The sequence below is a fragment of the Myodes glareolus genome, chromosome 1 (genome assembly GCF_982192425.1).
Source record: "Myodes glareolus chromosome 1, mMyoGla1.1, whole genome shotgun sequence".
Lineage (NCBI taxonomy): Eukaryota > Metazoa > Chordata > Mammalia > Rodentia > Cricetidae > Myodes > Myodes glareolus.
The window spans coordinates 27,831,563-27,856,318 of NC_142026.1; the positions used below are offsets into that span (position 1 = coordinate 27,831,563).

The window sequence follows — 24,756 nt, forward strand, 5'->3', positions numbered from 1 at the left end:
CAGCAATATGAATTTCCAGAATTCTGTCAACTACGAAAACAGGTTTCACCAAAACCACTGAAGAAAATGGGGAAATTTGACTCAGTAGGATGACAGAGCTACTTCCTTTAAAATTTGGTTAAACTCACTCTTGTACTAATAGCTGGGGACTATGTAAAACATCACGAAAAAAGAACTTGGCCAGGCTAGGACCTGTTTTTGCTGCTATGGAAAAATTTTCTCTTTTCTTTTTTATTGAGACAGGGTTTCTCTGTGTAGCTTTGGAGCCTGTCCTGGCACTCTCTCTGTAGCCAGGCTGGCCTTGAACTCACAGAGATCCATCCACCTGCCTCTGCCTCCCAAGTGCTAGTATTAAAAGCATGTGCCACAACCGCCCAGCTGGAACAAGTTTTCTTTAAAAGACTATATAGTGGGACTGGAGAGATGGCTCAGCAGCCAAGATCTCTTATGCTCTTGCAGAAGACCCAGCTTTAGTTCCCAGCACCCACTTGTGGCCCGCAACCACATATTAACTCCAGTTCCAGAGAATCTGCTCCCCACTCTGACCTCTGATGGCCCTGCACACTCATGGTGCACATATATACACTCAGGTGCACACACATACACATAAATTGCATATATAATATCATGCATCAGGATTAGGTAGGGACTGGGGATGAGGCTCCAGGGGGAGAGGGCTTGCCTGGAATACAAGATAAACTGGGCACCGAGGCGCACACTGGCAATTCCAGTGCCCAGGGAATAGAAGCAAGAAGTGAGAGGTTCTGGGTCCTCAGTGGAAGGTTCTAGAAAACAGGTGACTCCAGAACTCCTAGGAGGCTCAAGGAATCCAGGGCTTCCCATCCAGCCACAGTTGTACACTGGGTACCAATGGGTTGTTTGACAATGCCTGGCACTCCCTTCTGTTCTCCTCAGACTTTGGGAGGATGCCACTTAGGGATCAAAGAAAACAAAATTCTCAGTCACAAGATTTGTTCCCAAGTGCCTGATTCCAGCCAATCACTCTGGGATCTTAGTAGAAAACTCCAGGAGAGCCAGGGTTTCCTCCAGAGCTCTTTAAACACTGTTTCTGGGTTGGGAAGGTGGGTTCACTCAGTAAAGTGATTGCTATATGAGTCTGAGGACCTGAGTTTGAACCCCTAGCACTCCTACAAAAACGGGCGCGGTAGTGTGTATATCAGTAGTGTCTATAATCCCAGCACTGAGGGATGAGACAGGAGCATTTCTGGAGTGATGTGGGATACTCCTGTGTGCTGTGAATATGTTTTATTACCATTGCTTAATAAAGAAGCTGCTTCGGTCAATGACTTAGCAGAGTAAAGTCAGAGAAGAAATCAGATCAGAGAGAGAGAGAGAGAGAGAGAGAGAGAGAGAGAGAGAGAGAGTAGGCAGTGTCAAAGTGACACCATATAGCTGCTGAAGGAGAAAGACGCCCAGAACCTTTACCGGTAGGCCACAGCCTCGTGGTGATACACAGATTAATAGAAATGGGTAACTTCAAGATATAAGAGCTAGCTAGAAATGCACCTGAGTCATTGGCCAGGCAGTGTTGTAAGTAGTATAGTTTCTGTGTGATTATTCAGGTCTGGGTGGCTGGGAAATAAATAAGCAGTCTTCCACTATACTGGAGCTCACTGACTATCCAAGATGGCCAAATGAATGACCTCTGGCCTCAACATGCACACACGTACACACACACACATACATACACACATTTTAAAGTTCCCTTTGAGAAGACTCACACAATTTTATTTCTGCTTTCCCTCCAGTGGGCTCCACTAAGACGCCACGGGCAACAGGCCTGACCAGGTGACAGCAAGCAGCCCCCACCCCCGACATTCACTTCTCTATTATCCCTACAGCCCTTGAAGTTACCTGGGCTTCAGGGAACTCACGCTACCCTTTGTCCCCAGGCCAGGAGTGGAGGGGTAGGCTCTGAATGGCAGACTACCTTTGATGTCTATGAGGGAGTTTCCAGCCTGGGTTAATTGGAGTGGAAAAATGTACCCAGACTGTGAATAGCACTTAGGCTAGAGTTCTGGACAAAAAGAAAATCAGAAAGTGAGCTGAGCACCAGCGTTCAGCCTTCTCTGCTTCCTGACTGGTGGCAGTGTGGCCCTAGTTTCAGCCGCCGTCCCCTGCCACCATTGACCGCATCCTCAAAGTGTGAGCCAAAGCAAACCCGTCCGTCCTTCCTTAAGTTGCTTCACTCAGATGCTTTGTCACAGCAATGAGAAAAGCAACTGATATAGACCCCGAAATATAGAAAGCCAAACATGTCTGTTTAGCCCAGAGAGAAGAGACACCAGGGGCAGGGACATGGCTGTGTTCCAGAAGGAATGAGACCAGATGAGATAAACAGTCGCAAACAGAACACGGCACCCCCAGCCCACCTCACTCCAGGCATGGTGGGTACCACGAGAAGGTCCTTGCTGTGAAATGACACACCCTGCCACCATCACCCTACACCCAGCAGCTCCCAGGCTCCGCAGTAAAGAATGCTCATTTACTCAAAGGCTATCCTACCCTTGGGTGGGGCAGAAAGGTGAGGAGGGACTTTTGCTTTCCCACCCCCAGTGACACACACAGCTGTGTTCAAGCAGCCTAGAGCCAAAGTATCTTTGCAGACTCTGGAAAGATCCAATTCTCTGAGCGGATGATGGTCCCCACTTAATCCTATAATGTCACAGTATGAAAGATGGGTGTCAATGACCTGAGGGAGATGCAACCTCCCAAAGGCTGACTCCTTGGCCTGTACCCAGACAAGGGTCAGTAGCCAGGAGGAAAGAAAGAGAATGGCGCTAACCACTCATAGTGGTGGTCTTGTTGGCAGTAGTGAGAGGCTCTTACACTCTGCATACCCCCCACCCCCCGCATCCACCCTTGACGTTAAGACTCAGAGTTTGGGCTAGGGCTATGATTCAGTCAGTAAAAGCTTGCCATGCTAACATGAGGATCTGAGTTCAGATCCCCAGCACCCAGGTAAAAAAACCATGCATGGCAGCCTGCATCCATAATCCTGGGGAGGCAGAGACAAACAGGTCCCTGGTGCTTCCTGGCCAGCCAGGTCCATTGAATGGATGAAGACCAAGTTCAACAAGGGACCCTGATTCAAAAATATAAGGTGAAAGCCATTGAGGAAGACAGCCAGGGTCAGTCACTGGTCTCCACATGCATGCACATACCCCTGCAGACTGTGAACACACATGCAAACACAAGCATGCACATATTCACAGGCACGCTCACATGCATGCACACACGCACGCACACACAACACACATGCATGGCTAGTATTTCCTGATAAACTGCACTTCAGAAACACCAGCAAACTCAAGGCTGTCAGCCAGTGGGATCAAAGTTCTTCAGCTGCAGACACTGAGTGCTGAGGAAGAACCAGAATGGCTGGCTCCATCTTCTGAGCTGTGACTCTTGACCCTTGAACAGGTGACTTTCAAGTGTACAGGGGCTGAAAGGCAGCAAATATAAACTCTGATACACAGCAGGCCGGGGTCACATTGTAACCCACACACAGCCGAGACTCACAAAGTGGCAGCACCCTATGCTTGTGGACAAGTTCTGAAAGGTCTGTCAGGACTCCCAGGGTTCACCTTTGTAGGGTGACGAACTTGAGGTGTGTGGCGCTGCTGGCAGACAGAACAGCAGAAATGGGGGTCTCTGGCCAGTTGTCTTCCTCTGCTTCTGTCCTAGGGAGCACTAGGAGCTGCAGACCTTGGATGTGTAGGGGAATTCTGGGAGTACCTAAGGCCCAAGGACTGGAACTCTCTCCTGCAACTTCCTTAGGGAATCCTGCAACCATGCCAAGGAAGCAGACAACCCACCTGGAGGTGTCCGGATATTATGACCAGCCACAGCTGTCATCTGAGTGCCCAGAAGCCCCCCAAAAGCAAGAATCCTTTTGCCAACACAGATCTGGCATCAGAAGGTCCTGTCTACTCCCCAGGCCCCAGACACCCACCCTGGACTCGCCTGTATCCCCAGGTGTTTCCAGGGCTCTCTACAACGGCAAGCTGCGTGCCCATTGCTTCCCACACATCTGTCTCGGCCTTCTCTCTCTGGGAGCACTAGGACCCTTACAGCTCACGGCTTTCCCCTGTAGGTAAATGTCTCACTACGAGGAACTGGGCTGTGACCAGGAAAATCTCAGGGACAGATGTGGTTGCAGTCTCTCGCCCACTCTGAGTCATGCATCTGTCCCCTCCCTGCCCTGCAGGTCTCAGGTTGAATATCACTCCCCAGAAGGCCTCCCTGGCCCCCGCCCAAGTCAGGAGCCTCGTGCAATCGCTTCACAGCCTGTCTTTATCTTCATACAAAATGTCAAGGACTCATTTGAGAGGGACTTGTGTCTCTACACCGTGGAGACACACTCCAATGGCTCTCATCTGCCTTGCTTAATAAACATGGAAGGGAGCTTAAAACGTATTGAGTTGACCACAAAAAGATGGCCCTTGGTCTCCAGCCTGAGGAGTCTGGCTTATGTTTCCTGGATCCGAAAAGTCAGGTATCCTAAGGCCGAGAGAGTCTGACATCTTAGGGTGATGAGTCCCCAGCCTCCACCCCAGTGTCCTGCAGCAGGGCATTACCCATGAAGCTCCAGGAGGTTGGTTTTAGGAGCAGGGGATACACAGATACAGGGGCCACTGTCCCTTCTAGAGAGAAGGGGCAATGAAGAAGAGAGGACCCTAGCGACTTTTCTAGGAACCTGACAATAGTCCCCAAAAGAGGTTGCACCACTTTTTTTCAGCCAATGGACAAGATTCAAAAAGATCACCTACCTAGTGTCTTGGTCAGACCCTCAGAGGTCAGATGACTCACTGTGGGGAGGGGCCTACCTAGAGTTCCCGGGTGCCTACGTAGCAGGAGCCATCATGTGCCAACCCCAGTGCCCAGCAGGATACAGAAGCCCAAGTGTCCACTGGTGGGAGATGCCTAGGTTCCCAGACAGGGAGGCGGCGGGAGGAAATACATGGGCAGCTGAACCAGAAAAGGGTCCAAAGGAAGTGAAAGACAAAGGAAGATGGCAGAGCAGAGGGCTAGGAAGAAAGGGCAGAGTGCCAGCCAGGGCCCTGGTTTTGTTCCCTTACGGCTTTACAGGGAGGGGGGTTATGTATTGAAAAGGGGCAAGAGAAAAGTAAATTCTGGGGAAGGAAAAAAGGGGAGGGAAAAAGGAGAAGGGAAGAAGAGAAATCAGAAATTCTGTCTCCAGCACAGCTGTACCCATTACAGAGATGTGAACACTCAGGTTCCTGCTGGAGTCTGGCCTGTTCAGTGCTTGGTCTAGAGCCAGAATCAGGCCCCTGTACAACCTGCGTCAGACTGTGCTGGGCCCTGCCTCAGCTAGAGGCATTATGGACGGATCACTTTTTAGACTTCCCTGAGAGTTCGGGTGATGACTGCCCTCTGGATCCTGATGAGGGATTCATCCGCACCTCTCCCATCGCCCACCCACAGGTTGAGATAACTGGGCTCAGGGATTTTCTGGGATGAACATGGGCACCTATGTTAGTGTCTGGGCATCACAGAGTGGGGTGGAGTCAGGACAGAAGGAATCACGGCAGTGTTGGTCTAGGACCTGGAATGCTAAGTCTCCCGCTAAGGCCTATCCAAGAAGGATAAGCCAGGTATGGCAACTTCTCAATGCCATTCCTGTTCTCTTTGGCCTGAGAGTCATGACGTGAGGAGCCTCTCAGAGAAGATACTTTCTATTATCATTGGTGACAGCAGCAGCCGGGTGTATCTGGGTCCTAGGGAGGAGTTAGAAAAAATGATGGGAACCACTTAAGGCTGCGTATGGGCCAGGCAAAGCTGTGGTACAAGAAGGGACAAATTCACATTTGCCTACTTAAGATCTGACACGTAAGGATCCGGAAACTGCAAAGCAGCCCCATCCTTCACATGGAATCTGTGAGTTGACAGGCAGTAAGAAAGCCCCTGGAAGAGAGAGAGCCTGCAGAGGGGACCTGGAGGGACATTGATTCCAGTAAGCATCAAGGGTTAGTGCAGGGGACACCCTTAGCAGCGGTGACTGTGACTCGTCACGGGAGGTTGTCAGAGTGAAAGCAAGAAGCCGTGTGTGCAGAGCTGAGACTCCATTGCTGTTCTGTCATGAAGGTCTGGGAGTGAAGAGGGCCTGAATGTTTCTTGAAGGCGTTGTCACAGATATAGAGTAAACTTTTTCATCAGGGTTCTCTGGGCCCAGGCCACTGTCCTCCCAAATATCCCAGAGAAGGTCCCACATCTGCCCCCATGATGAGCAAAAACCCTTCTTGATGCACGCATGCAGGAGACAGAACAGGCCCTGCATTGGATGCTGCAGATGTGACAGTGAACCGAAAATCCACCCCAGGCGTCAGTGCATGGTGAAGAACCACAGCCTCCTGTGGCAGGAACAAGTGGCTTGGCTGTGTTTCCTTCCTTCCTTCCTTCCAGAACAGGTTTGTGTCTAGCTTAGGGGCTTGGGCCTTGTTGACGGCCCTTTAATGTAGCAGGTAGACAGAACATGCAGTATGTTGATGAGGGCAGGGGTTGTGTGGTTGAGCTCAAGTGTATGGGGATGGGTACCAAGTTCACAGAACAAAGTAGGGGGTGAGTGTGCTGCTGTGGCTTGAGGAAAGACAATGAAGGTTTAGGTGGGTGCAACCGGAGAGGGGATTTAGAGGCAAGTACCAGCAGGATTGTGGTTACCTCCTCTGCATTAAGAATAGACTTCCAGGGGACCAGGACCAGACTGGCAACCTCTGTCGGAGCAGGATTAAAACAGGGACACCTGTGGGAATAGGCCCAAGCCAGCAACCTCTGCAGAAGGAGACCCAAACAAGCAATCTCTGTGGGAGCAGGCCCACACGACCTCCAGAATAGCAGAGCAACCTTCAGGAACACCAAGAAACCTCTGGAGAGACTGGAAACATGGCCCTGACTCCAAAATGAGGAACAACCATCTGAGTCTTGGGTCCACTGTCACCTGGAAGACTGATCACCAGAGACATGGCACCAACTACACCAATCAGAGGAAAAGATGGGTAGACAAGGTAAGAACACATTCAACACCACAAAGAGCAACATGACACCAACAAAAACTACTGGCCCTACAATGGCAAGACTAGAACACCCCAATACAGATGAAGCAGAAGAAAATAACCTAAAAAATAACTTTAGGAGAATGTTTGAGGCCCTAAAAGAAGAAATGAAAAATTATCTTAAATAAATGAAGGAAAAGACAAACAAAAGATATGGTAGAGGAAATAGGCTCATCTGTCAAAGGAAACGTTAAATCTAGAAAAAAACTTAACACAAAATATCCAGGAACTATGGAACACCATGAAAATACCAAGATTAAGAATAATAGAGAGAAAAGAAGGAGAAGTCCAACTCAAAGGCATAGAAAATATATTCAACAAAATCATAGAAGAAAACTTTCCCAACCCAAAGAAGGATATCCCTATGAGGGCCTAAGAAGTTTACAGAACACCAAATAGACTGGACCATTAAAAAAAGTCCCTTGCCATATAATAATCAAACTGTGGAACATACAGAATAAAGAAAGAATATGAAGAGCAGAAAAGGAAAAAGCCAAGTAACATATAAAGGTAGACATATGAGGATTATACCTGATATGGAAACAATGAAAGTCAGAAGGTCTTGGTCAAGGCTTGGGCAGACATTAAGAGACCATGGGTGCCAGCTCAGGCTACTATACTCAGAAAAACTTTGAATCACCGTAGATGGATAAAACAAGATATTCCATGACAGAACCAGATTTAACCAACACCTAGTTACAAACCCAGTACTACACAAAGTATTAGAAGAAAAATTCTAACCCAAGAAACTTAGCTACATCCACAAAAACACAGACAATAGTTGATCTCACAGGAGCAAATCCCAAAGAAGGGGAAAACACACATCACCAACAACGAAAACTAAAATAATAGGAACTAGCAATCATTGGTCATTAATATCCCTTAATATTAATGGACTCAACTCACCTATAAAAAGACACAGGTTAACAGATTGGATATGAAAACAGAATCCATCCTTCTGCTGCATACAGTAAGAAACACACCCTGACCTCAAAGACAGACATCACCTCAGAGAAAAGGGTTGGGGAAAATTTTTCCAATCAAATGGACCTAAGAGACAAGCTGGTGTAGCTGTCCTAATATCTAACAAAATAGACTTCAAACTAAAATCAATCAAAAGAGACAAAGAAGGACATTTCATATTAGTCACAGGAAAAATCCATCAAGAGGAAATCTCAATACTGAACATCTATGCCCAATTACGAGGGCACCCTCATATGTAAAAGAAACACTACTGAAGCTAAAATCACCCCATTAAACCCCACACACTAATAGTGGGAGACTTCAACAGTCCACTCTCACCACTGGAAAGGTCTGAAAGACAGAAACTTAACAGAAAAATAAGGAGACTAGCAGATGTTATGACTCAAATGGACTTAACATCTATAGAACATTCCATCCAAACATAAAAGAATATATCTTCTTAGCACCTCATGGAACCCTCTCTAAAATTGACCACAAATTCGGTAACAAAACAAACCTCAACAGATACAAAAAAAAAAACTGGAATAACTACATGTATCTTATCAGATCACCTTGGCTGAAAATTAGAATTCAACAGCAACACTAATTTCAAAAATCCCACAAACACACGGAAATTAAACAATGCTCACTTAAATCATCAACGGATCAAGGAAGAAATCAAAGACTTCCTAAAATTCAATGAAAATGATCACACAACATACCCAAATTCGTGGGACACAATGAAAGCAGTGTTAAGAGGAAAGTTCACAGAACTAAATGTCTACATGAATAAGGGGGAAAAAATCCCACACTAGTGAACTACAGAACACCTGAAAACTCTAGAACAAAAAGAAGCAAACTCACCAAAGAGGACTAGACGGCAAGAAATAATCAAATTGAGAGCAGAAATCAACAAAATAGAAATTTTAAAAAAAATACAAAGAATCAATGAGACAAAGTGTCGCTTCTTTGACAAAATCAACAAAATAGAAAAACCTTTATCCAAACTAATCAAAAGGCAGAAAGAGAATGTCCAAATTAACAAAAATCAGAAATGAAAAGGGGGACATAACAATAAACACAAAGGAGATCCAGAGAATCATCAGGTCATACTTTGAAAACCTGCATGCCACAAAATTGGAAAAATTAAAAGAAGTGGATAATTTTCTGGATAAATATCACTTACCAAAATTAAATCAAGACTAGACAAGCAAGTTAAACAGACCTATAAATGCTGAAGAAATAGAAACAGTCATCAAAAGTCTCCCAACCAAAAAACAAAGCAAAACAAAAGAATAAACAAAAAAAGCACAGGACCAGATAGTTTCAGCACAGAATTCTACAAAGAAGAACTAATACCAATACTCCTCAATTTGTTCCACACAACAGAAATAGAAGGAACATTGCCAAACTCTTTTTACAAGGCTTCAATTTCCCTGATACTCAAACCACATAAAATTACTAAGAAAGAGAATTACAGACCAATCCCATTCATGAACATGTATACAAAAATACTCAGTGAGACCCCAAAAATTCTACCAAGGAACTTCTACAACTCATAAACACCTTCAGTAATATATCAGGATACAAGATTAACTAAAAGAAAATCAGTATCCCTGTTTTATACAGATACTAAATGGGCTGAGAAAGAAATCAGAGAACATCACCCTTCACAATAGCCACAAATAACATAAAATATCTTGGAGTAACTCTAATCAAACAAGTGGAAGACCTATATGACAAGAATTTTAAATCTTTGAAGAAGAAATTGAAGAGGACAGCATTGAAGAAGACACCAGAAAATGGAAAAATCTCCCATGCTCTTGGGTGGGTAGAATTAACATAGTAAAAATGGCAATCTTATCAAAAGCAATCTACAGATTAATTGCAATGCCCATCAAAATCCCAGAAAAATTCTTCACAGACCTCGAAAGAACAATACACATTTATATGGAAAAACAAAAACCCAGAATAGCCAAAACAATCCTGTACAATAAAAGAACTTCTGGAGGCATCACAATCCCTGACTTCAAACCCTACTACAAAAGCACAATACTGAAAACAGCTTGGTATTGGCATAAAAACAGATAGGAGGACCTATGGAATCGATTTTAAGACCCGGATATCAATTCACACACCTATGTACATCTAATTTTTGACAAAGGAGCAAAAAATGTAAAATGAAAAAAAAACATATTTAACAAAAGGTGCTGGCATACTGTGTATTAACACGTAGAAGAATGAAAATAGATCCCTATCTATTGCCATACACAAAACTCAAGTTCAAATGAATCAAAGACCTCAACATAAAGCCAACCACACTGAACCTCAAAGAAGAGAAAATAGGAAGTACACTTGAATGCATTGGTACAGGAGACCACAGTAGCACAGACACTGAGAGAAGCAATTAATAAATGGAATCTCCTGAAACTGAGAAACTTCTGTAAAGCAAAGAACATGGTCAACAAGACAAAACGGCGGCCTACAGAATGGGAAAAGATCTCTACCAACCCCATATTGGACAGAGGACTGATCTCCAAAATATACAAAGAACTCAAGAAATTGGTCATCAAAAGAACAAATAATCCAATTTTAAAAAATGGAGTACAGACCTAAGCAATGAACTTTTAACACTCTTAACAAAGGAATTTAAAATAGTTGTAATGTTCTTAAGGAAGTGCTCAACATCCTTAGCCATCAGAGAAATGCAAATCAAAACAACTCTGAGATTCCATCTTGTACCTGTAAGAATGGCAAAGATCAAAAATATTGATGATAGCTTATGCTGGATAGGATGTGGGGTAAAGGGAACACTTCTGCATTGCTGGTGGGAGTGCAGACTGGTACATTCACTTTGGAAATCAGTATGGTGATTTCTCAGAAAATCTGGAAACAACCTACCTCAAGACCCAACAATACCACTTTTAGGTATATACCCAAAGGATACTCAGTCATACCACAAGGACATGTGCTCAACTATGTTCATAGCAGCATTATTTGTCATAGCTAGAATCTGGAAACAACCTAAATGTTCCTCGACAGAAGAATAGATAAAGAAGGTGTGGTACATTTACACAATGGAGTACTACAGAGTGGAAAAAAATAATGACATCTTGAAATTTGCTGGCAAATGGATGGATCTAGAAAACAATATATTGAGTGAGGTAACCCAGACCCAGAAATACAGATATAAGATATACCCACTTTTAAGTGGTTTTTAGTCATAAAGCAAAGAAAAACCAGCCTACAACCCCAGAGAAACTAGACAACAACGAGGATCCTAAGAAAGACATACATAGATCTAATGTACATAGAAAGTAAAAAAAAACAAGATCTCCTGAGCAGACTTAGAGCATGGGGATCATGGGAGAGGGTAGATGGAGAGAGGGGAGAAAGGGAGGGGAGTGGAGAAAAATATATAGCTCAAGAAAAACAATAGAAAATAATTGGAATAAATAAATTTAACTTTGCAAAGAATAAAAAAATCTTCAAATTGAAAAAAATAAAGCAATAGACTTTTCCACCCTGCCTTAAACCATGCACCTTTAGTCCCAAGTGTTCAGGAGGCAGAGGTAGGCAGACCTCTGAGTTCAAGGCCAGCCTGGTCTACAAAATGAGTTCCAGGACAGCGAGAGCTGTTACACCGAGAAATCCTATCTTGAAACCCCCTGTCAAATGTATGGACTCTCCATACAGACAGGTGGCACATGCCTAAAACCTTAGGACATAGTAGGCTGAGACAGGAAGGGATAAAGATTTTTGGGTCAGCCTGGGCTCCAAAGCAAGCCCTTGTCTTGAATGAAAACAAACAAACAAACAACAACAAAAAACCTCAAAAATCAAGTAGAGACCCAGAGATGAATGACTTCATTTCTTAGAAAAACCAATGCAGTGAAAAGAAAAGAAATGGGGGAGGAGGGGGGGAGAGAGAAATGGACCATGTTGTTCAAAATGTAAAAAGCTTCATATAAGAATAGAAAGTTCTAGAGATCTATTCAACTGCATGGTGAGAGTTGTTACCAATAAACTTATGGATCTGACCACTGCTAAGAGAGGATAGCAAATGTTTTCAAAAGGAAAAACAATAAGCCTATGAGTTGATGGAAATGTTAGCTGGATTTGATCATTTCACGATGTATCCGTGTATCAAAACACTGTCATGCACTATAAAAACACAGCACGTCTGGCTCAGGGTGGAGACGACAGTAGGCCTGCTTGCTAGGCTGAGATGCTGCAGGGATGAATGAGTGGGTGTGCGGTGGAGACTAATGAAATAAGGCTGCCAAAAGCTGATGGTTGTGGAGGCTGAGCCAAGTGTACGGAAGAAGGGGGTTCTGCAACAGGGCAGGCAAGTTCCCATGGCAGCTTCCACCTAGACCAAGCCAAGTTGGGATTAAAATGGCAGCAAGAAAGACTGGTCTACCAAATCCTTGGGACTTGGGAGGCTGTGGGACAGAGCCAGCAGAGACACACATTGTGATTCCTTGGGACCCTCCTAGGACTCTTTGGGACACTCCTCCAAAGCGAGAGAAAAATCTTGATAGTATCCTGTTGGCAAACCCCAAAGTAGATGGGAATATTCACATGTTTGTGCTGAACCTGGGTCCCCCTCCCCGCCAACCCTGCCCCAGATTTTCCCACTTGAACTGAGTGCGGCTCAAAGTTCACTCGCCATCTTTCCACATCCAATCCCAGGGACCCTTAGCTGGCGCTGCCACCTCTTCACCTGCTGCCAAGCAGAACACATACCTGGCCAAGCCTTCAATTTTCTGGCCACTTCCTCTTGGCCTGAACCATGGTTATTTTGTGGTGTGGGCCTATTTTATTGAGGTGGGTTCCTGTTGTTCTAGGAATGTGTAGGAAATGGCGGTGTCATTACCGATATCAGTGACAGCAGATGACCTTGGCAGAGGCGAGACAAAAGCAGGACGCCATAAGATGCGCTGAGGCAGCAAACCTCGGAGCTCTTCAGCTACTCTGGAACGGAAGCCAGCCAACCGGGTGCTCCCATGCCAAGGACAAGAATGTAACTAAAGAGCAGCACACACTGGCAATCGAGAAGACTGTATCCAAGTTGCAAGTGTAATAAGGGATTTGGTTGTGTTTTTAGCTGGACGGGGAATAAAACCCATTTCATACACCCTGCGCCTTGCCCAGTAAAGCTGAGTCTCATGCTCCAAGTGCTGCTGTCTTCAGATTTAACTTCTCATCCCCAAGTCTTTTCTAAAGAAGTGTGGAAAAGCTACATGCAAAGTTTGCAGCCCTTAGCTGGCCTAGGCAAGAATTCTCTGCATTCCACCCAATAGGCACAGGAGGCATGGCATCTACAACCCAGCCTCCCTCTGTGCCAACACCCATCAGCGCCCTCACTAGCTTCTCTTCCCCACCAGGGTCTTCCGTCATCTGCCTGCTGGCCTTTGTATCTGTGGTTCATCAGATGTTGGCCCTATCACCAGGGAATACAGGGAACCGCACAGAGATCTGGACATCAACCTGCCCATCCCTGACTCCTACTCCAGGCCTCTAGGTAACTTTCCCCTGCTCTCTAACCACACTGCCCAAGAGAAACAAGACAGACTAGACCACCTTTCATAATGCTTTTAATTATTGCAAAATCATTTTTAAAAAATTATCTAGATACAACAGACATGTCTGTAATCCAAGCACTTGGAAAGTAGAGGCAGGAGGATCAGTAGTGTTAAGGCCAGCCTGGGGCTACGTAAGACTGTTTCAAAACACCAACGAGGAGGAGGAAGGGAAAAAAAGCACCGACATAAGCCCCAAAGACGAGAAAACAATCTCCGATAATTTCTGACTCCACATATCAAATAGAGTCCACTTTCCCTCTCTGCCTTTGGATTTAGTCTTTAAGAATGCAAAGAGAAGTTGGCAGGTACGTAAGGATCCAACCTTATAACTGGCGATTTTCACTTAAGAATATATATATATATATATATTTATATATTTATATATCCTTCCACCAGGTATCCAGGTAATTAGTAACCATTATTACCCAGTTATAAATCATTTTACTTCCCTCTGGGATTATTGTTTTTAAACCTTGAAGTTTTTAATTCCTTAAGGGGAATCACTGTGTCAATGACACCTGACACCTTACGTACCACAAGGGTTTCTTTTCTGGAAGATGGAGAAGAATGTCCGCCTGGTCTCTCTTTCTCCATCACCGCTTCTCAAATGCTGGATGCTTGCTGGGGTCCCAGAGATGGTGCACAACAGCTCCACACTGTGCTCTTTCATCCTTGCTGGGGTTTCTCTCCCATCTCGCTCCCCACTTGCCAGCTATTTGCTTGTTTTCCTTTTCGTTCCCCTTTTGGTCTTCCTACTCTCATAACAAAAGCCACACAGATAACAAGACATTCCCTTCTTTCTCTGAACCGATTTGTTTTCTTACAGCTAAACAGAAATTGGATGACATTTGAAATCATTTTCATGATTACTAACTCCATTCAAAAATAAGTAGCACGGATATTTTTTTAAACACACCTCACACGTAATCAAAGAAGTAAAAACGAAACGAAACTTCTTTTTCATAACAAGTTGGCAGAGATTTATCAAGTGGGTGCCTGCCAGCTTTCAGCTGTGGGTGGCTTCCAGAAGGCGATCTGACAACCTGTACCGAGAGCCTTCAAAACAGCCTAGGCCTTGGTACAGAGGAGCATGCTTGCTCAGTACCAGTCAGAACTTAAACGTGAAAATAAGGTAACTCCCCTCCCTTTCATCGGGCCCAGAGAAGATTGTATTGGAGGACAAACTCGGTCCCTGGACCTCAAGGAGGGGAACTCTCATTGAGGCTTGTGGATGCAGACAGCAGGCCATGGCCCATCGGGAATGAAAGGCCTGTGGTGAGACCAGCTATGGTGCCCAGAGCTGCACACTTGGTGATCATCACATGGAAAAGGCCTTCTCCAAGCCTTCAGTAATAATATACAGATCCTTAAAGGTGCAGCCTAGAGACTGCCTAGACGGCTCAGTCTTTAAAGTTCGTGTACAAATACAAGGACCTGAGTTCAGATCCCCAAATGAGTATGGCACAGCAGGATCTGTATTCCCAGTCCTAGGGAGACAGAGACAGGAGGATTCCTAGAGTTTGCCGGCCAGCACAGCTCTCAGTTTAGTGAGAGTTTAGTCTCAAAAAACAGTGTTGAGCAATTGAGGAAGATAACCAACCATTTCTGGCTTCCACATACAACATACATGAGCATGTGTGTGTGTATACTCTCAAACACACACAGGTGCAAAGTGGTCTAGACATGTGAAGCCAGCTGGGGTTCTGACACACTAAGCATTTAATGGTCTATAGAGAACTGTCCCATGACCTGGGGAAGGTTCTGAAAGTCTCCAGAGTTGGGCTACTGACCCCTCCACAGCCTTCTTTGAGTTCAGCCCTCTGCTTTCCCCATGCCCCTGCCATCCTTCTGTCCCTTCTTAGAGTCCCACCAAGTCTACAGTCCACTGGCAGTCACAAACATCATAGGCATTTCTGAAGTCTGGGGGCTGGAGAGAGACAGAGAGTGCACACTGCAGAAGTATGTGCTGTGGGTTATCAGTCAGGCATCCCCACTGCCCAAATGGCCCCTGGCCTCTTCCATGGGAGCATCCTCAGACCTGTCCCCAGCCTCTGACACGGCTAGTTCCTCTGACTCACCACCTTCTCAGCCCACGCTCTCCGCCCATTTACCTCCTTCAGAGCAGTGGAAGGCTCTGAGTTGTGGCCCAGGCCCCAGTTCGTACAACTTTTAGTTTAAAAAATGCAGTGATCAGACAGGCAGTGGGGGCATACACCTTAACCCCAGCACTCGGGAGGCAAAAGCAGTAGTAGGATGTCTGTGAATTCAAGGCCAGCCGGGTCCTCAAAGCAAGTTCCAGGACAGCCAGAGAAATCCTGTCTCGAAAACCAACAGCAACAAGAGGACAGAGATCTGTTATAGATGGCAGGAAATTCAGACAGCTTCCGATTGACCATCAGAAGAGAACCCAGGGCTGCAGCAGATGGTAAGGCATTAAGAGACAGGGTGGCTGTAAGCAACCCCCAGCAGGAGCTTGGTTAAAGACCTTGAGCTTGAGTCTGCACAAGACCAGGAAGAGAGATTGCTTGTCTCCCAGGGGCGTCAGAAACTTCCTCCCCCAGGGGAATCCCAAGGAGAGTCATCAGCCCTGGAGGCTCACGGGCATGATACACAGGCCTGGGGGAGCAAGTCATGTTAGCTGAGCTCATTATGAGAACCTCAGCTTCCAAAGCTGCCAACCACTGGCTTCTGATCAGCAGAAGCCAAGACAGAAGTCTCAACACAAGCCAAGCTGCCCAGGAGGCCAAATCATAACCAGAAGGCTGTGGAGCAAGTTCCATGACTCAAGTGTTTCAGACTCCGTTATACAGCCCAAGCCTGACGTGCCTCAGAAACCCTCCTGAACAGTGCTTTAGGCAGTCAAAAATGTCCCTGCTTCTGGCAACCTGCAAGCATCTTTGGAACAGGTCCGCTAGCCTTACCCTACCAGGGTGTACTTTTGGTCATGGTGTGTTATCACAGCAATAGTAATACTAACTAATGGGTTACTGACTAATTAACAGTACTCTAACTACAACAATGGATCCAAGCCTTTGTTCCAACTGTGGAGCCACTTTATTGTCTGAAATAATATGGTCTGCGAGTGTTCAGTGAACACTCTCAGGATCCATTCCCTCTTGGTGCTCTGCTTAGCCCTAGTTCCCTCCTCTCCAAGTCACTGGCAGAAGCCTCACAGGAGTTCCTGTGTCCTGACAACATCCCCCATAGTATTAGCTCCTAGGTCAAAAATTCTCGAACCCCAGAGTTTTAGCTGAGGCCAGCCCTGGTTCCTGCTGGCTCTAGGTTCCTTTCTGAGAAGCAGAAATTTTCAGATGGTTGCAAATACCCACTGTGGTGGGGGCTGGGGGAACCACTTCTGTCATAGAAGGGCAGCTGGTGACAGGTGCCCAGGACAAAATAAAAATAATAAACCAAGAAAAGAGGCCTGAGAGCAACAGGGTGAGATCCGAAGTAAAATAGCCAGAACCAACCAAATGCTGAAAGTGAGCATACACCTGCAGGAAGTGACCCCCCTTCCTTTTTTAGAACGTGGAGATAACAGTAACAACCTTTGCAACATGGGACTGCTGGGAGGATTCAATGAATCAATATATAAAATGCACACAGAACACTGTCTACAATTCAGAAGCACTTAGTAAATATTCACTGACTGGTTCCGATGTCAGCGTGCCGCAGGTTCGAATTACCCCAAGAACAGTCCTGATCACTTCCACTGATGTTCAAAGACCCACCCCAGATGTGGGGGAAAGTGGGGGAGCACCTTCTGATAGCAGCTCAGATTTCAAAAGGGCAAGACAGAGGGCAGATTATAAATGCCTTTGTTCCCTTGGCCTTCCTTCTTGCCAACATAACTTCTCTGAAATCAGAACCAGCGTTTCTAAACCTCTGTCATGGACTAAGAATTCTCCAGAAACCCTCCAGGTTTTCAATGCCAGATTGCAATTGCTAAAATGCCCAGCCTCAACAACCCAGCAATCACAAGGTTGTCAGCCTCTTGGGTGTAGGGCAGTTCTTGTTACTATTTCAATATAAGCTGACTTAACAAACTCTATGTGTTCTATCAGTTCTGTTCCTCTAGGGAACCCTCACAGACCTACCTTGACAGATGTTTTTCAAAAGGTCTTAGTGCTTTTCAAGTTCCCAAAAATACTTTGTTTTGAAACTTCAGACTTGGAAAATATTGCATGCATAGCACACCACTCTTTCAAAAAAAAAATTTCAATTCCTGCATACTTTTGCCATGACTGTGAAATGGCCAGAAGAGCCTTCTCACACCATCTTTTAAGCAATCCCCGCCAAACAATTTGAATCAGCAGGTGAGAAGAAGCACGGCCACTTCTAAAAATTTGCTGTCTTGTTTTGCTTGTTTGTTTTTCTTAGATGCGTCTTGCTATACATCCCACGCTACCCTGGAGCTCACTCCAGGGTAAACAGGTACAGCCAGTTTAGCCTTTAACTTGTGATCTCTCCTGCTTCAACCCACTAGGTGCCATGTGCCACCCACTAGGCCTGGTCAAATGCCTCTTGTTGCAGCTGCCATTAGAGACAGATTCATCTATAAATTTCTCCTAATATCGGTATCCCTTTATTATGTTACAGTCGTTTCTCCCGTCATCAAGAGCAGATAACCTGCCTCACTTCACCTTCCAGAAAATGGTCATCTCTGTGTACTTTGAGTGGCAAGGGATTCTTCCCAACACACCCTTGGGATCATGGGAGGTAACACAAACACTCTGTCCTCTTAGTGATTTGGGGTTATTTCCTCAGACACGCCTCAGTAGATAGGTCTCGACTTCCTGCTTTCTGTGGTTCCTTGATGTGACAACCACTTTATAGCCTCATTATGAGTAGGTGCGACAGTTAATCAGATGTTCTTAGAAAAGAGAAAAAGAGACTTTCACACAAATTCCGTGTTCAGCACATATGTGAAATTCCAACAACCTAAACACAGGCTCTTTCTTGATCCACATTCTTTTCAGTCTGTTCTACACCTGAGAATTTTCAGGTGTGAGATTGTGGCATGTTGGCAGTGTCAGAATCTATGAAATGCTGACTCAGTGGGATGTTCTTCCAACTACAAAGTAAAATCAAGTACAATTCAAGTATAGAGAACATTACCCATCCCCATGGTAGACCAGATATCCATAATGTAGAATCCTACAGAAAGTATGGCAAGAAAGATTATAGTGGCATCTTTAAACTAGAGGCTTGCCAATTCTCTAAAAGGCAGGGAGAAAGCCCCAGGGGAAGGCCAGTAACAACTATTTTGCTAGCATTCAACTGAAAGTAAGGCTTCATTCCCAAGTTTTTATTCTTTTAAATTTATTTTTCATTTGGCATGTGTGTGTGGTAGTTTAAATGTAACTGGCCCCCATAATCTCATAGGAAGTGGTCCTATTAGGAGATGTGGCTTTGTTGGAGTGGGTATGACCTAATTGGAGGAAGAGTGTCACTACGGGGGAGGGTTTCAAGGTTTCCTATACTCAGGATGCCACCCAGTGTGTCAGTAAACTTCCTGTTGCCTGCAAGATGTAGGACTCTCAGCTCCAGCACCCCAGCTGCCTGCATGCGACTCTAGTCCCTGCCATGATGTTAATGGACTGAACCTCTGAAACTGTAAGTCAACCCCAATTAAATGTTTTCCTTATAAGAGTTGCCGTGGTTATGGTGTCTCTTTACAGCAATAACCCTAACTAAAGCAGTGTGTGCCATGCGGGGGTGGTATGCCATGGACTGGGTGTGGAAGTCAGAGAACAACCTGAGGAGGAGTAAAGTTCTCTCCTGTCACAATGGGGACTCTGGGGATCACCCTCAGGTCGTCAGCCTCAGGAGAAAGTACATCCGGCTTCTGAGCCATCTCCTCAAACTTTTTTGTATTCTTTTTTTGTTTGTTTTTAGAGTTTTCTATTTTGTCTTGTTTTGTCTTGTTTTTTGAGTCAGGATCTCTCTGTTATGCAGCTCTGACTGTCTTGGAAATTGCTATGTAAACCAGTCTGTCCTCAAACTCACAGAGATCAATCAGGTTGCCTCTGGGATTAAGGCATGCATCAAGCTCTCTCTTTTTTTTTCATTAGATATTAAACTTGCAGAAAAGATAAAAACAAATGTTTGCTGAGGCTGCTCTTTCGCTTCCCCAAAGGCTCAGACCTGAATAATCACACTGAAACTATGTAATTACAACACTGTTTGGTCAATGACTCTTGCATATTTCTAGCTAGCTCTTACACCTTGAATTAACCCATTTCAATTAATGTGTCTATTGCCATGAGGCTGTGGCTTACCTCATGGTAAAAAAAAGTGGCTGATATCTTTCTCCTTTTGCAGCTGCATGGTGTCTCTCTGACTCTGCTTATTCTCTCTTTCTCTCTCTCTCTCTCTCTCTCTCTCTCTCTCTCTCTCTATATATATATATATATATATATATATATATATATATATATATATCCTGTTCAGACTTTCTGCCTGGTTTTGCTCTGCTAAGTCATTGACTAAAACAACTTCATGCATCAACCAATAAAAGTAACACAAAAACAGAAGGATATCCAACATCATCTCCCCTTTTCTGTCTAAATAAAAAGGAAGGTTTTAACTTTAATATAGTAAAAATACATATAAAAACAGTTATCAAGCAAGAATTATAGTTACAATATTTAGTCTATTTGTATTTGGAAAGTTTCATATCTAATTTATCACAACTAAGGAAAACTATAGCTATAGCTCTCTGTCTTCAACTCTTCAAAGACTCTAAAAGGATATGTTATTATCTAAGTAAACAGGAAGTGCATTGTAAGCAACTTCCAAAGTTCTAGAATTGACAGAGACATCCTGCTGCCTGGACAGTCACCCAAAGTTCTTCTGTAATGTTGGGGCATCCATCTTCAGCTTACAGGCCCATAATATCCAGCAGACTTTTTCGTGAAGCAGGAAATTGGAAGATCTGTTCTGCCCTGTGATGGCAAAGTTCATCAATGGCTTTCTGCTGTGTCTTGTAGAATATCTGGCAGTTTCTGTGAATCAGGAACCCTGAAGTACTGTTCTGTCTTTTGGAAAGTTGAGCAGTCAGTTTTCTGTGGGTCCTGCATGTCTAATTTATATAGCATACCATAAGGCAGTCCAGGCAAGAGCAGTTTCTTGCCCAAATGGCTAGTCTTGCCACATTGAAGGCAAATTCATAACATGTTTCTTCAATGCCCATCAACCTCTCTGAAGTAATTGGTGTTGTCAGAAACAGACATGTCTCACTATCAAGAAAAATCTAAGTTCTTAAAACATTTTAAATGTCATATTCTGCAAGTCTTTGAAGTGCCGAAGATTATCCATCTGAGATATATCTCTGTATATCTAGGAAACCTAACTAACATGACTACAGTTTAACTATTGTAGATGACTACCAATTAATCCCATCCTTGTTGCCAGCCTACAGAATGGTGTCGATATGTTTGGGGCTAACCCACATGTCCAGCCATATACTCAGGTCCAAGTGCTTGGATGCCTACTCAGGATGAGGAGGAAAGTACCTGAGAACAAGCCTGCTACTCAGCAACCCTGCTTGGGCAAGCAGTTGGATTAGGCCTGCTAGGCATGCACAGACAGGAAAGCATGGTGGATTCCCATCATCATACACAGAGGCATTTCCAGATTTAGCTTTTACTCAGACAAAAAGGGTTTATGTGCTGCATGGTGCTTCCCAGAGTTGAGATGTGAGCACGGCTCCCACCCAGTAGTCCCAGAGCTGGTGGCAAACATACCTCCACCATATTGAAAGACCAAGAGAGGTGGAGCCAACATCTAGGGCTGCTGTGACCAAGCCACTTACCATTTTAAAAGTGTTTCTTGTCAGAAAATGATTACAGATACACATTAAAGAGAGATTCATACAAAAATAAACCTCTGAATGGATCACAGTGTGTTTAAAAAATGTATGTAGGCTTGAGAGAGAGAGTAAAAAAGTATAGACAGTTATAAAAAGAAATAGGTTTAAAAAATAAGGTCTTTAAAGAGACAGTAAAAGTAATATAAAGGAGTACAGACAAAGATTAAAGAAGTAAAGAAAAAGAAGCCACAAAAAGATGAAACATACACAAAGAGTCTGGATTATGTATATTATTGTATTTTCTTTGAATATTTTGACTGCAGAGAGACATTTGATTCTGGGAACTGCTAAGCTAAACCAACATAAAGGTATCTTGACTTCAAAATTTGTGTCTAAGGATATGTTGCTTTGGAAAAAAGGTTCTGCTTTTGTTTTCACAGAGGATGGGAACCTGTGGATTTCTTCCTGGCTGATATGGTTTGATGTAACAAGTCCCACTTAATCTTAAGTCTCCATGAACCCTAACCCTAAAAACACTTTGCCCAACAAACAGCAGGAAAAAGCTTGGAGAAAACTATGCCCAAATTTCCAAAATGTTTATCTATAAATATTTGCTTTCAATTAAAGGGGGATATAATATAGAGATGAATACTTAGCATTGATATGGATCTTGGTCTATTGATACAAATTTAAAGTTGATTTTGTTACTCTGTATATCTGTATTTCTACTCTTGTTTCAGGTATTGTGACTGTGCAGCTCATTTAAAAATGTAACGTATAGTTAAGAAATGCAGATTAATAGATAGTCATCTATAATAATCAAACTGTAGTTATGTTTATTAGGTTTCTTAGATATAAAGAGATATATTTCAGTTAGATAAATAATCTTCAACACTTCAAAGACTTACAGAATATGACATTTAAAATATTTTAAGAATATTTCTGTGTGATTATTCGGGTCTGAGCAGTCTGGAAAGGAGCAGTCTTAGCCTACAAACAAACATTCATTTATATTTTTTACCAATTACATATATATACATATATGTGTGTGTACATGTATATAATATAGCATAACAATAATTACATATATTATAACCATGGCATTATTACTCAGCATGGCCCAGGAATTTATCATGGACATAGCATTGATGATTTTTCTTCTTCAGATGGGGTATGACTGAGTAGCTTAAGCTGGCCTTGAACTCATTATATAGTCAAACTGGCTCCAACTCTTCCAGGCTCTGTCACCCCAGAGTTAGGGTTATAGATACATGCTGTCACGCCCAGCCTGTGATAACACAATACATTACTCCTTCCTCATGTATGAGCCGAAGTCTTTGCTTTCAACTCTTAGAAACCGTTACATTTGAAGCCCCAAAGACTCTTCTGGAAATACAGCCTTGCACATAGTGCAGAGGGGAGGATCGTTCCACTCCCGAAGCAGAAGTTGGTACATGTGTGCTCTCTCCTTCTCTTCCACCCACTTCTGTCTCTCCCCAGATGCCCTGTCTACTGAATACACTGTTCTTAGCACTGGGTTAAAGAACTTCAGGAACATCAGTTCTTTCAGGTACTCTCAACCATCCTGAGGTAGATGCTATCAATGTCAATTTAAGGGTAAAGAAACAAACACAGAAAGGTAGTTTGCCCAAGGTCACCCAATGAATGACAGACTACAAGATGGACTCAGGTTAGGTCACGATCCTGGTCAGCCAAACTCCTAAACCACCGAATTATCATTTTCATAGACACAGATGGTGACCACAGCAATCCTAATCAATAACTACCAAACTCTTCATCCTTTCTCCCTGAGTTTTAGCAGCACACAATTAAAAGATCAGAAGAGTGCAATGAAGCAGTGATTTGAGGCCGGGGATCAGTTTTGCCTCCTCATGCTTCCCTCCACAGCCCACAGTGAGCATCTACAGGTTGTTTTCTCAAAGAGCAAAGTGGGGTTGGGGAAATTCCTAGATGTCAGCTTCAGGAGTCTCTTCCTGGGAGTTACCTGTGGCGGTGAGAGCCAAGATCACAGGGTAACCGAGCTCATGTGCAAGTAAGCTCAAGTTGTTATATATACAACCCTGGGATAGCAAACCACAAAGGAAAGAATCCAGTTCACAGATTTGCACTGGGTCTAGAAAACCTTCAAAGTCACAGCTGATCCCTGAGCATCAGATTGTTTACAAAGTCAAAACAAGACAGGGAAGCACACAGGAAGCAACTGATGAGGATTACATAAAAATATGCTCAGTGGAATATAAACAGGGGTAGCCCCCAGACAGGAAGATTAGCTGCAAGAAAGGTTGATACAGATTCCAGAAATTTCTGTGGAAGATTGAGGCAAAAGGGTCATGAATTTGAGGCTATCCTTGGTTACATATTCAGACATGTATCACAAAATAATGGCAATAACGAAGAAAAAGAAAAAGTAGCAAACAAACAAAAAACTCTAAGAGGAACGTCAAAGTCACAAACCAAACTATCAGCACTCTAGAGACTGTATAAAATTCTGACCCTTTGAAAATTTCCACTATCTCTTATTTTTCCTACTCCATGTCTGGGTCTGTATAACTTGTGTCAGACAAAAGCAAAAACGTCTTTCAAAAGCCGAATGACATAGCAGGGAGACAGTCTTATTACGAACCCATGTAGAATTCTGACTGACAAAAAGCCACCAAGAAAACAGTGAACTATCAGGAAGCCATTGGCTGCTTCCATCTTCAGAAGAAAGGAAAGAAATGAAACAAACTGAAAGCCCAAACATTTCCCCCAGATTCCCTCAGAGAACAGAAGGCACTGAGAAGATCTGCCCATGGGAGACACGAATACCGATGCTTACAACTTACCAGGAAGACAAAGCCACCCTAAGCCAGAAAGAACTGGTCAGAACTCTCACCTGGAAAGTGGGGGTGTCACTGAAGACAAGAGTGTGGGCTAGTTTGAGAGCTAAGACCTGCAGGGGTCCAAGCCTAGGGTTCTCCAGAAACCAGATCAGACTGGCTCTGAAGACGAGAGAAAATTCACCAGCTTCAGGCAATGGGAGGGGAAAGTCACCCTTTCACAATAGGCCCCAGGAAAAGTAACAATTTTCAAAGTCCAGAACATTCTGTACTCCTAACCAAGGCCAGCCATGAAGGGATGCTACTTGACTAGGGCTTTATCTTCCTAAGGGGGTCAGGGTAAAACCACAGCCCCAACCTCTTAGGCCTCCTGGTCTCACACAGCAGAAAAAGAAAGGTCAAGAACTGCTTCTGAAGTTCACACCCTGAGAGTCCGAGCCCCTGAGAATCGTCAGAAG

The 24,756-nt window shown here is 44.1% G+C and overlaps 1 protein-coding gene across 7 annotated transcripts in view; it reads right to left on the reverse strand.

The window, feature by feature from the left end:
• Positions 1-24,506, reverse strand: part of Gpr55 (G protein-coupled receptor 55) — a 58,252-nt gene extending 33,746 nt beyond the window's left edge. For 4 of the 7 annotated variants that reach the window (XM_085697336.2, XM_085697332.2, XM_085697333.2 and 1 more), the window contains exon 1: positions 24,355-24,490. Coding sequence is in view for 1 of the 7 variants with exons in the window: in XM_048428901.3 (XP_048284858.3) it covers positions 14,180-14,315 (136 nt within the window). In the remaining 6 variants the exon portion in view is untranslated. Of the gene's footprint in view, positions 1-14,179; positions 14,442-24,304 lie in introns of those variants that run through there. The other 3 variants (XM_048428907.3, XM_085697341.2, XM_048428901.3) reach the window with 3 other exon arrangements.
• Between the last annotated feature and the right edge of the window lie 250 nt (positions 24,507-24,756).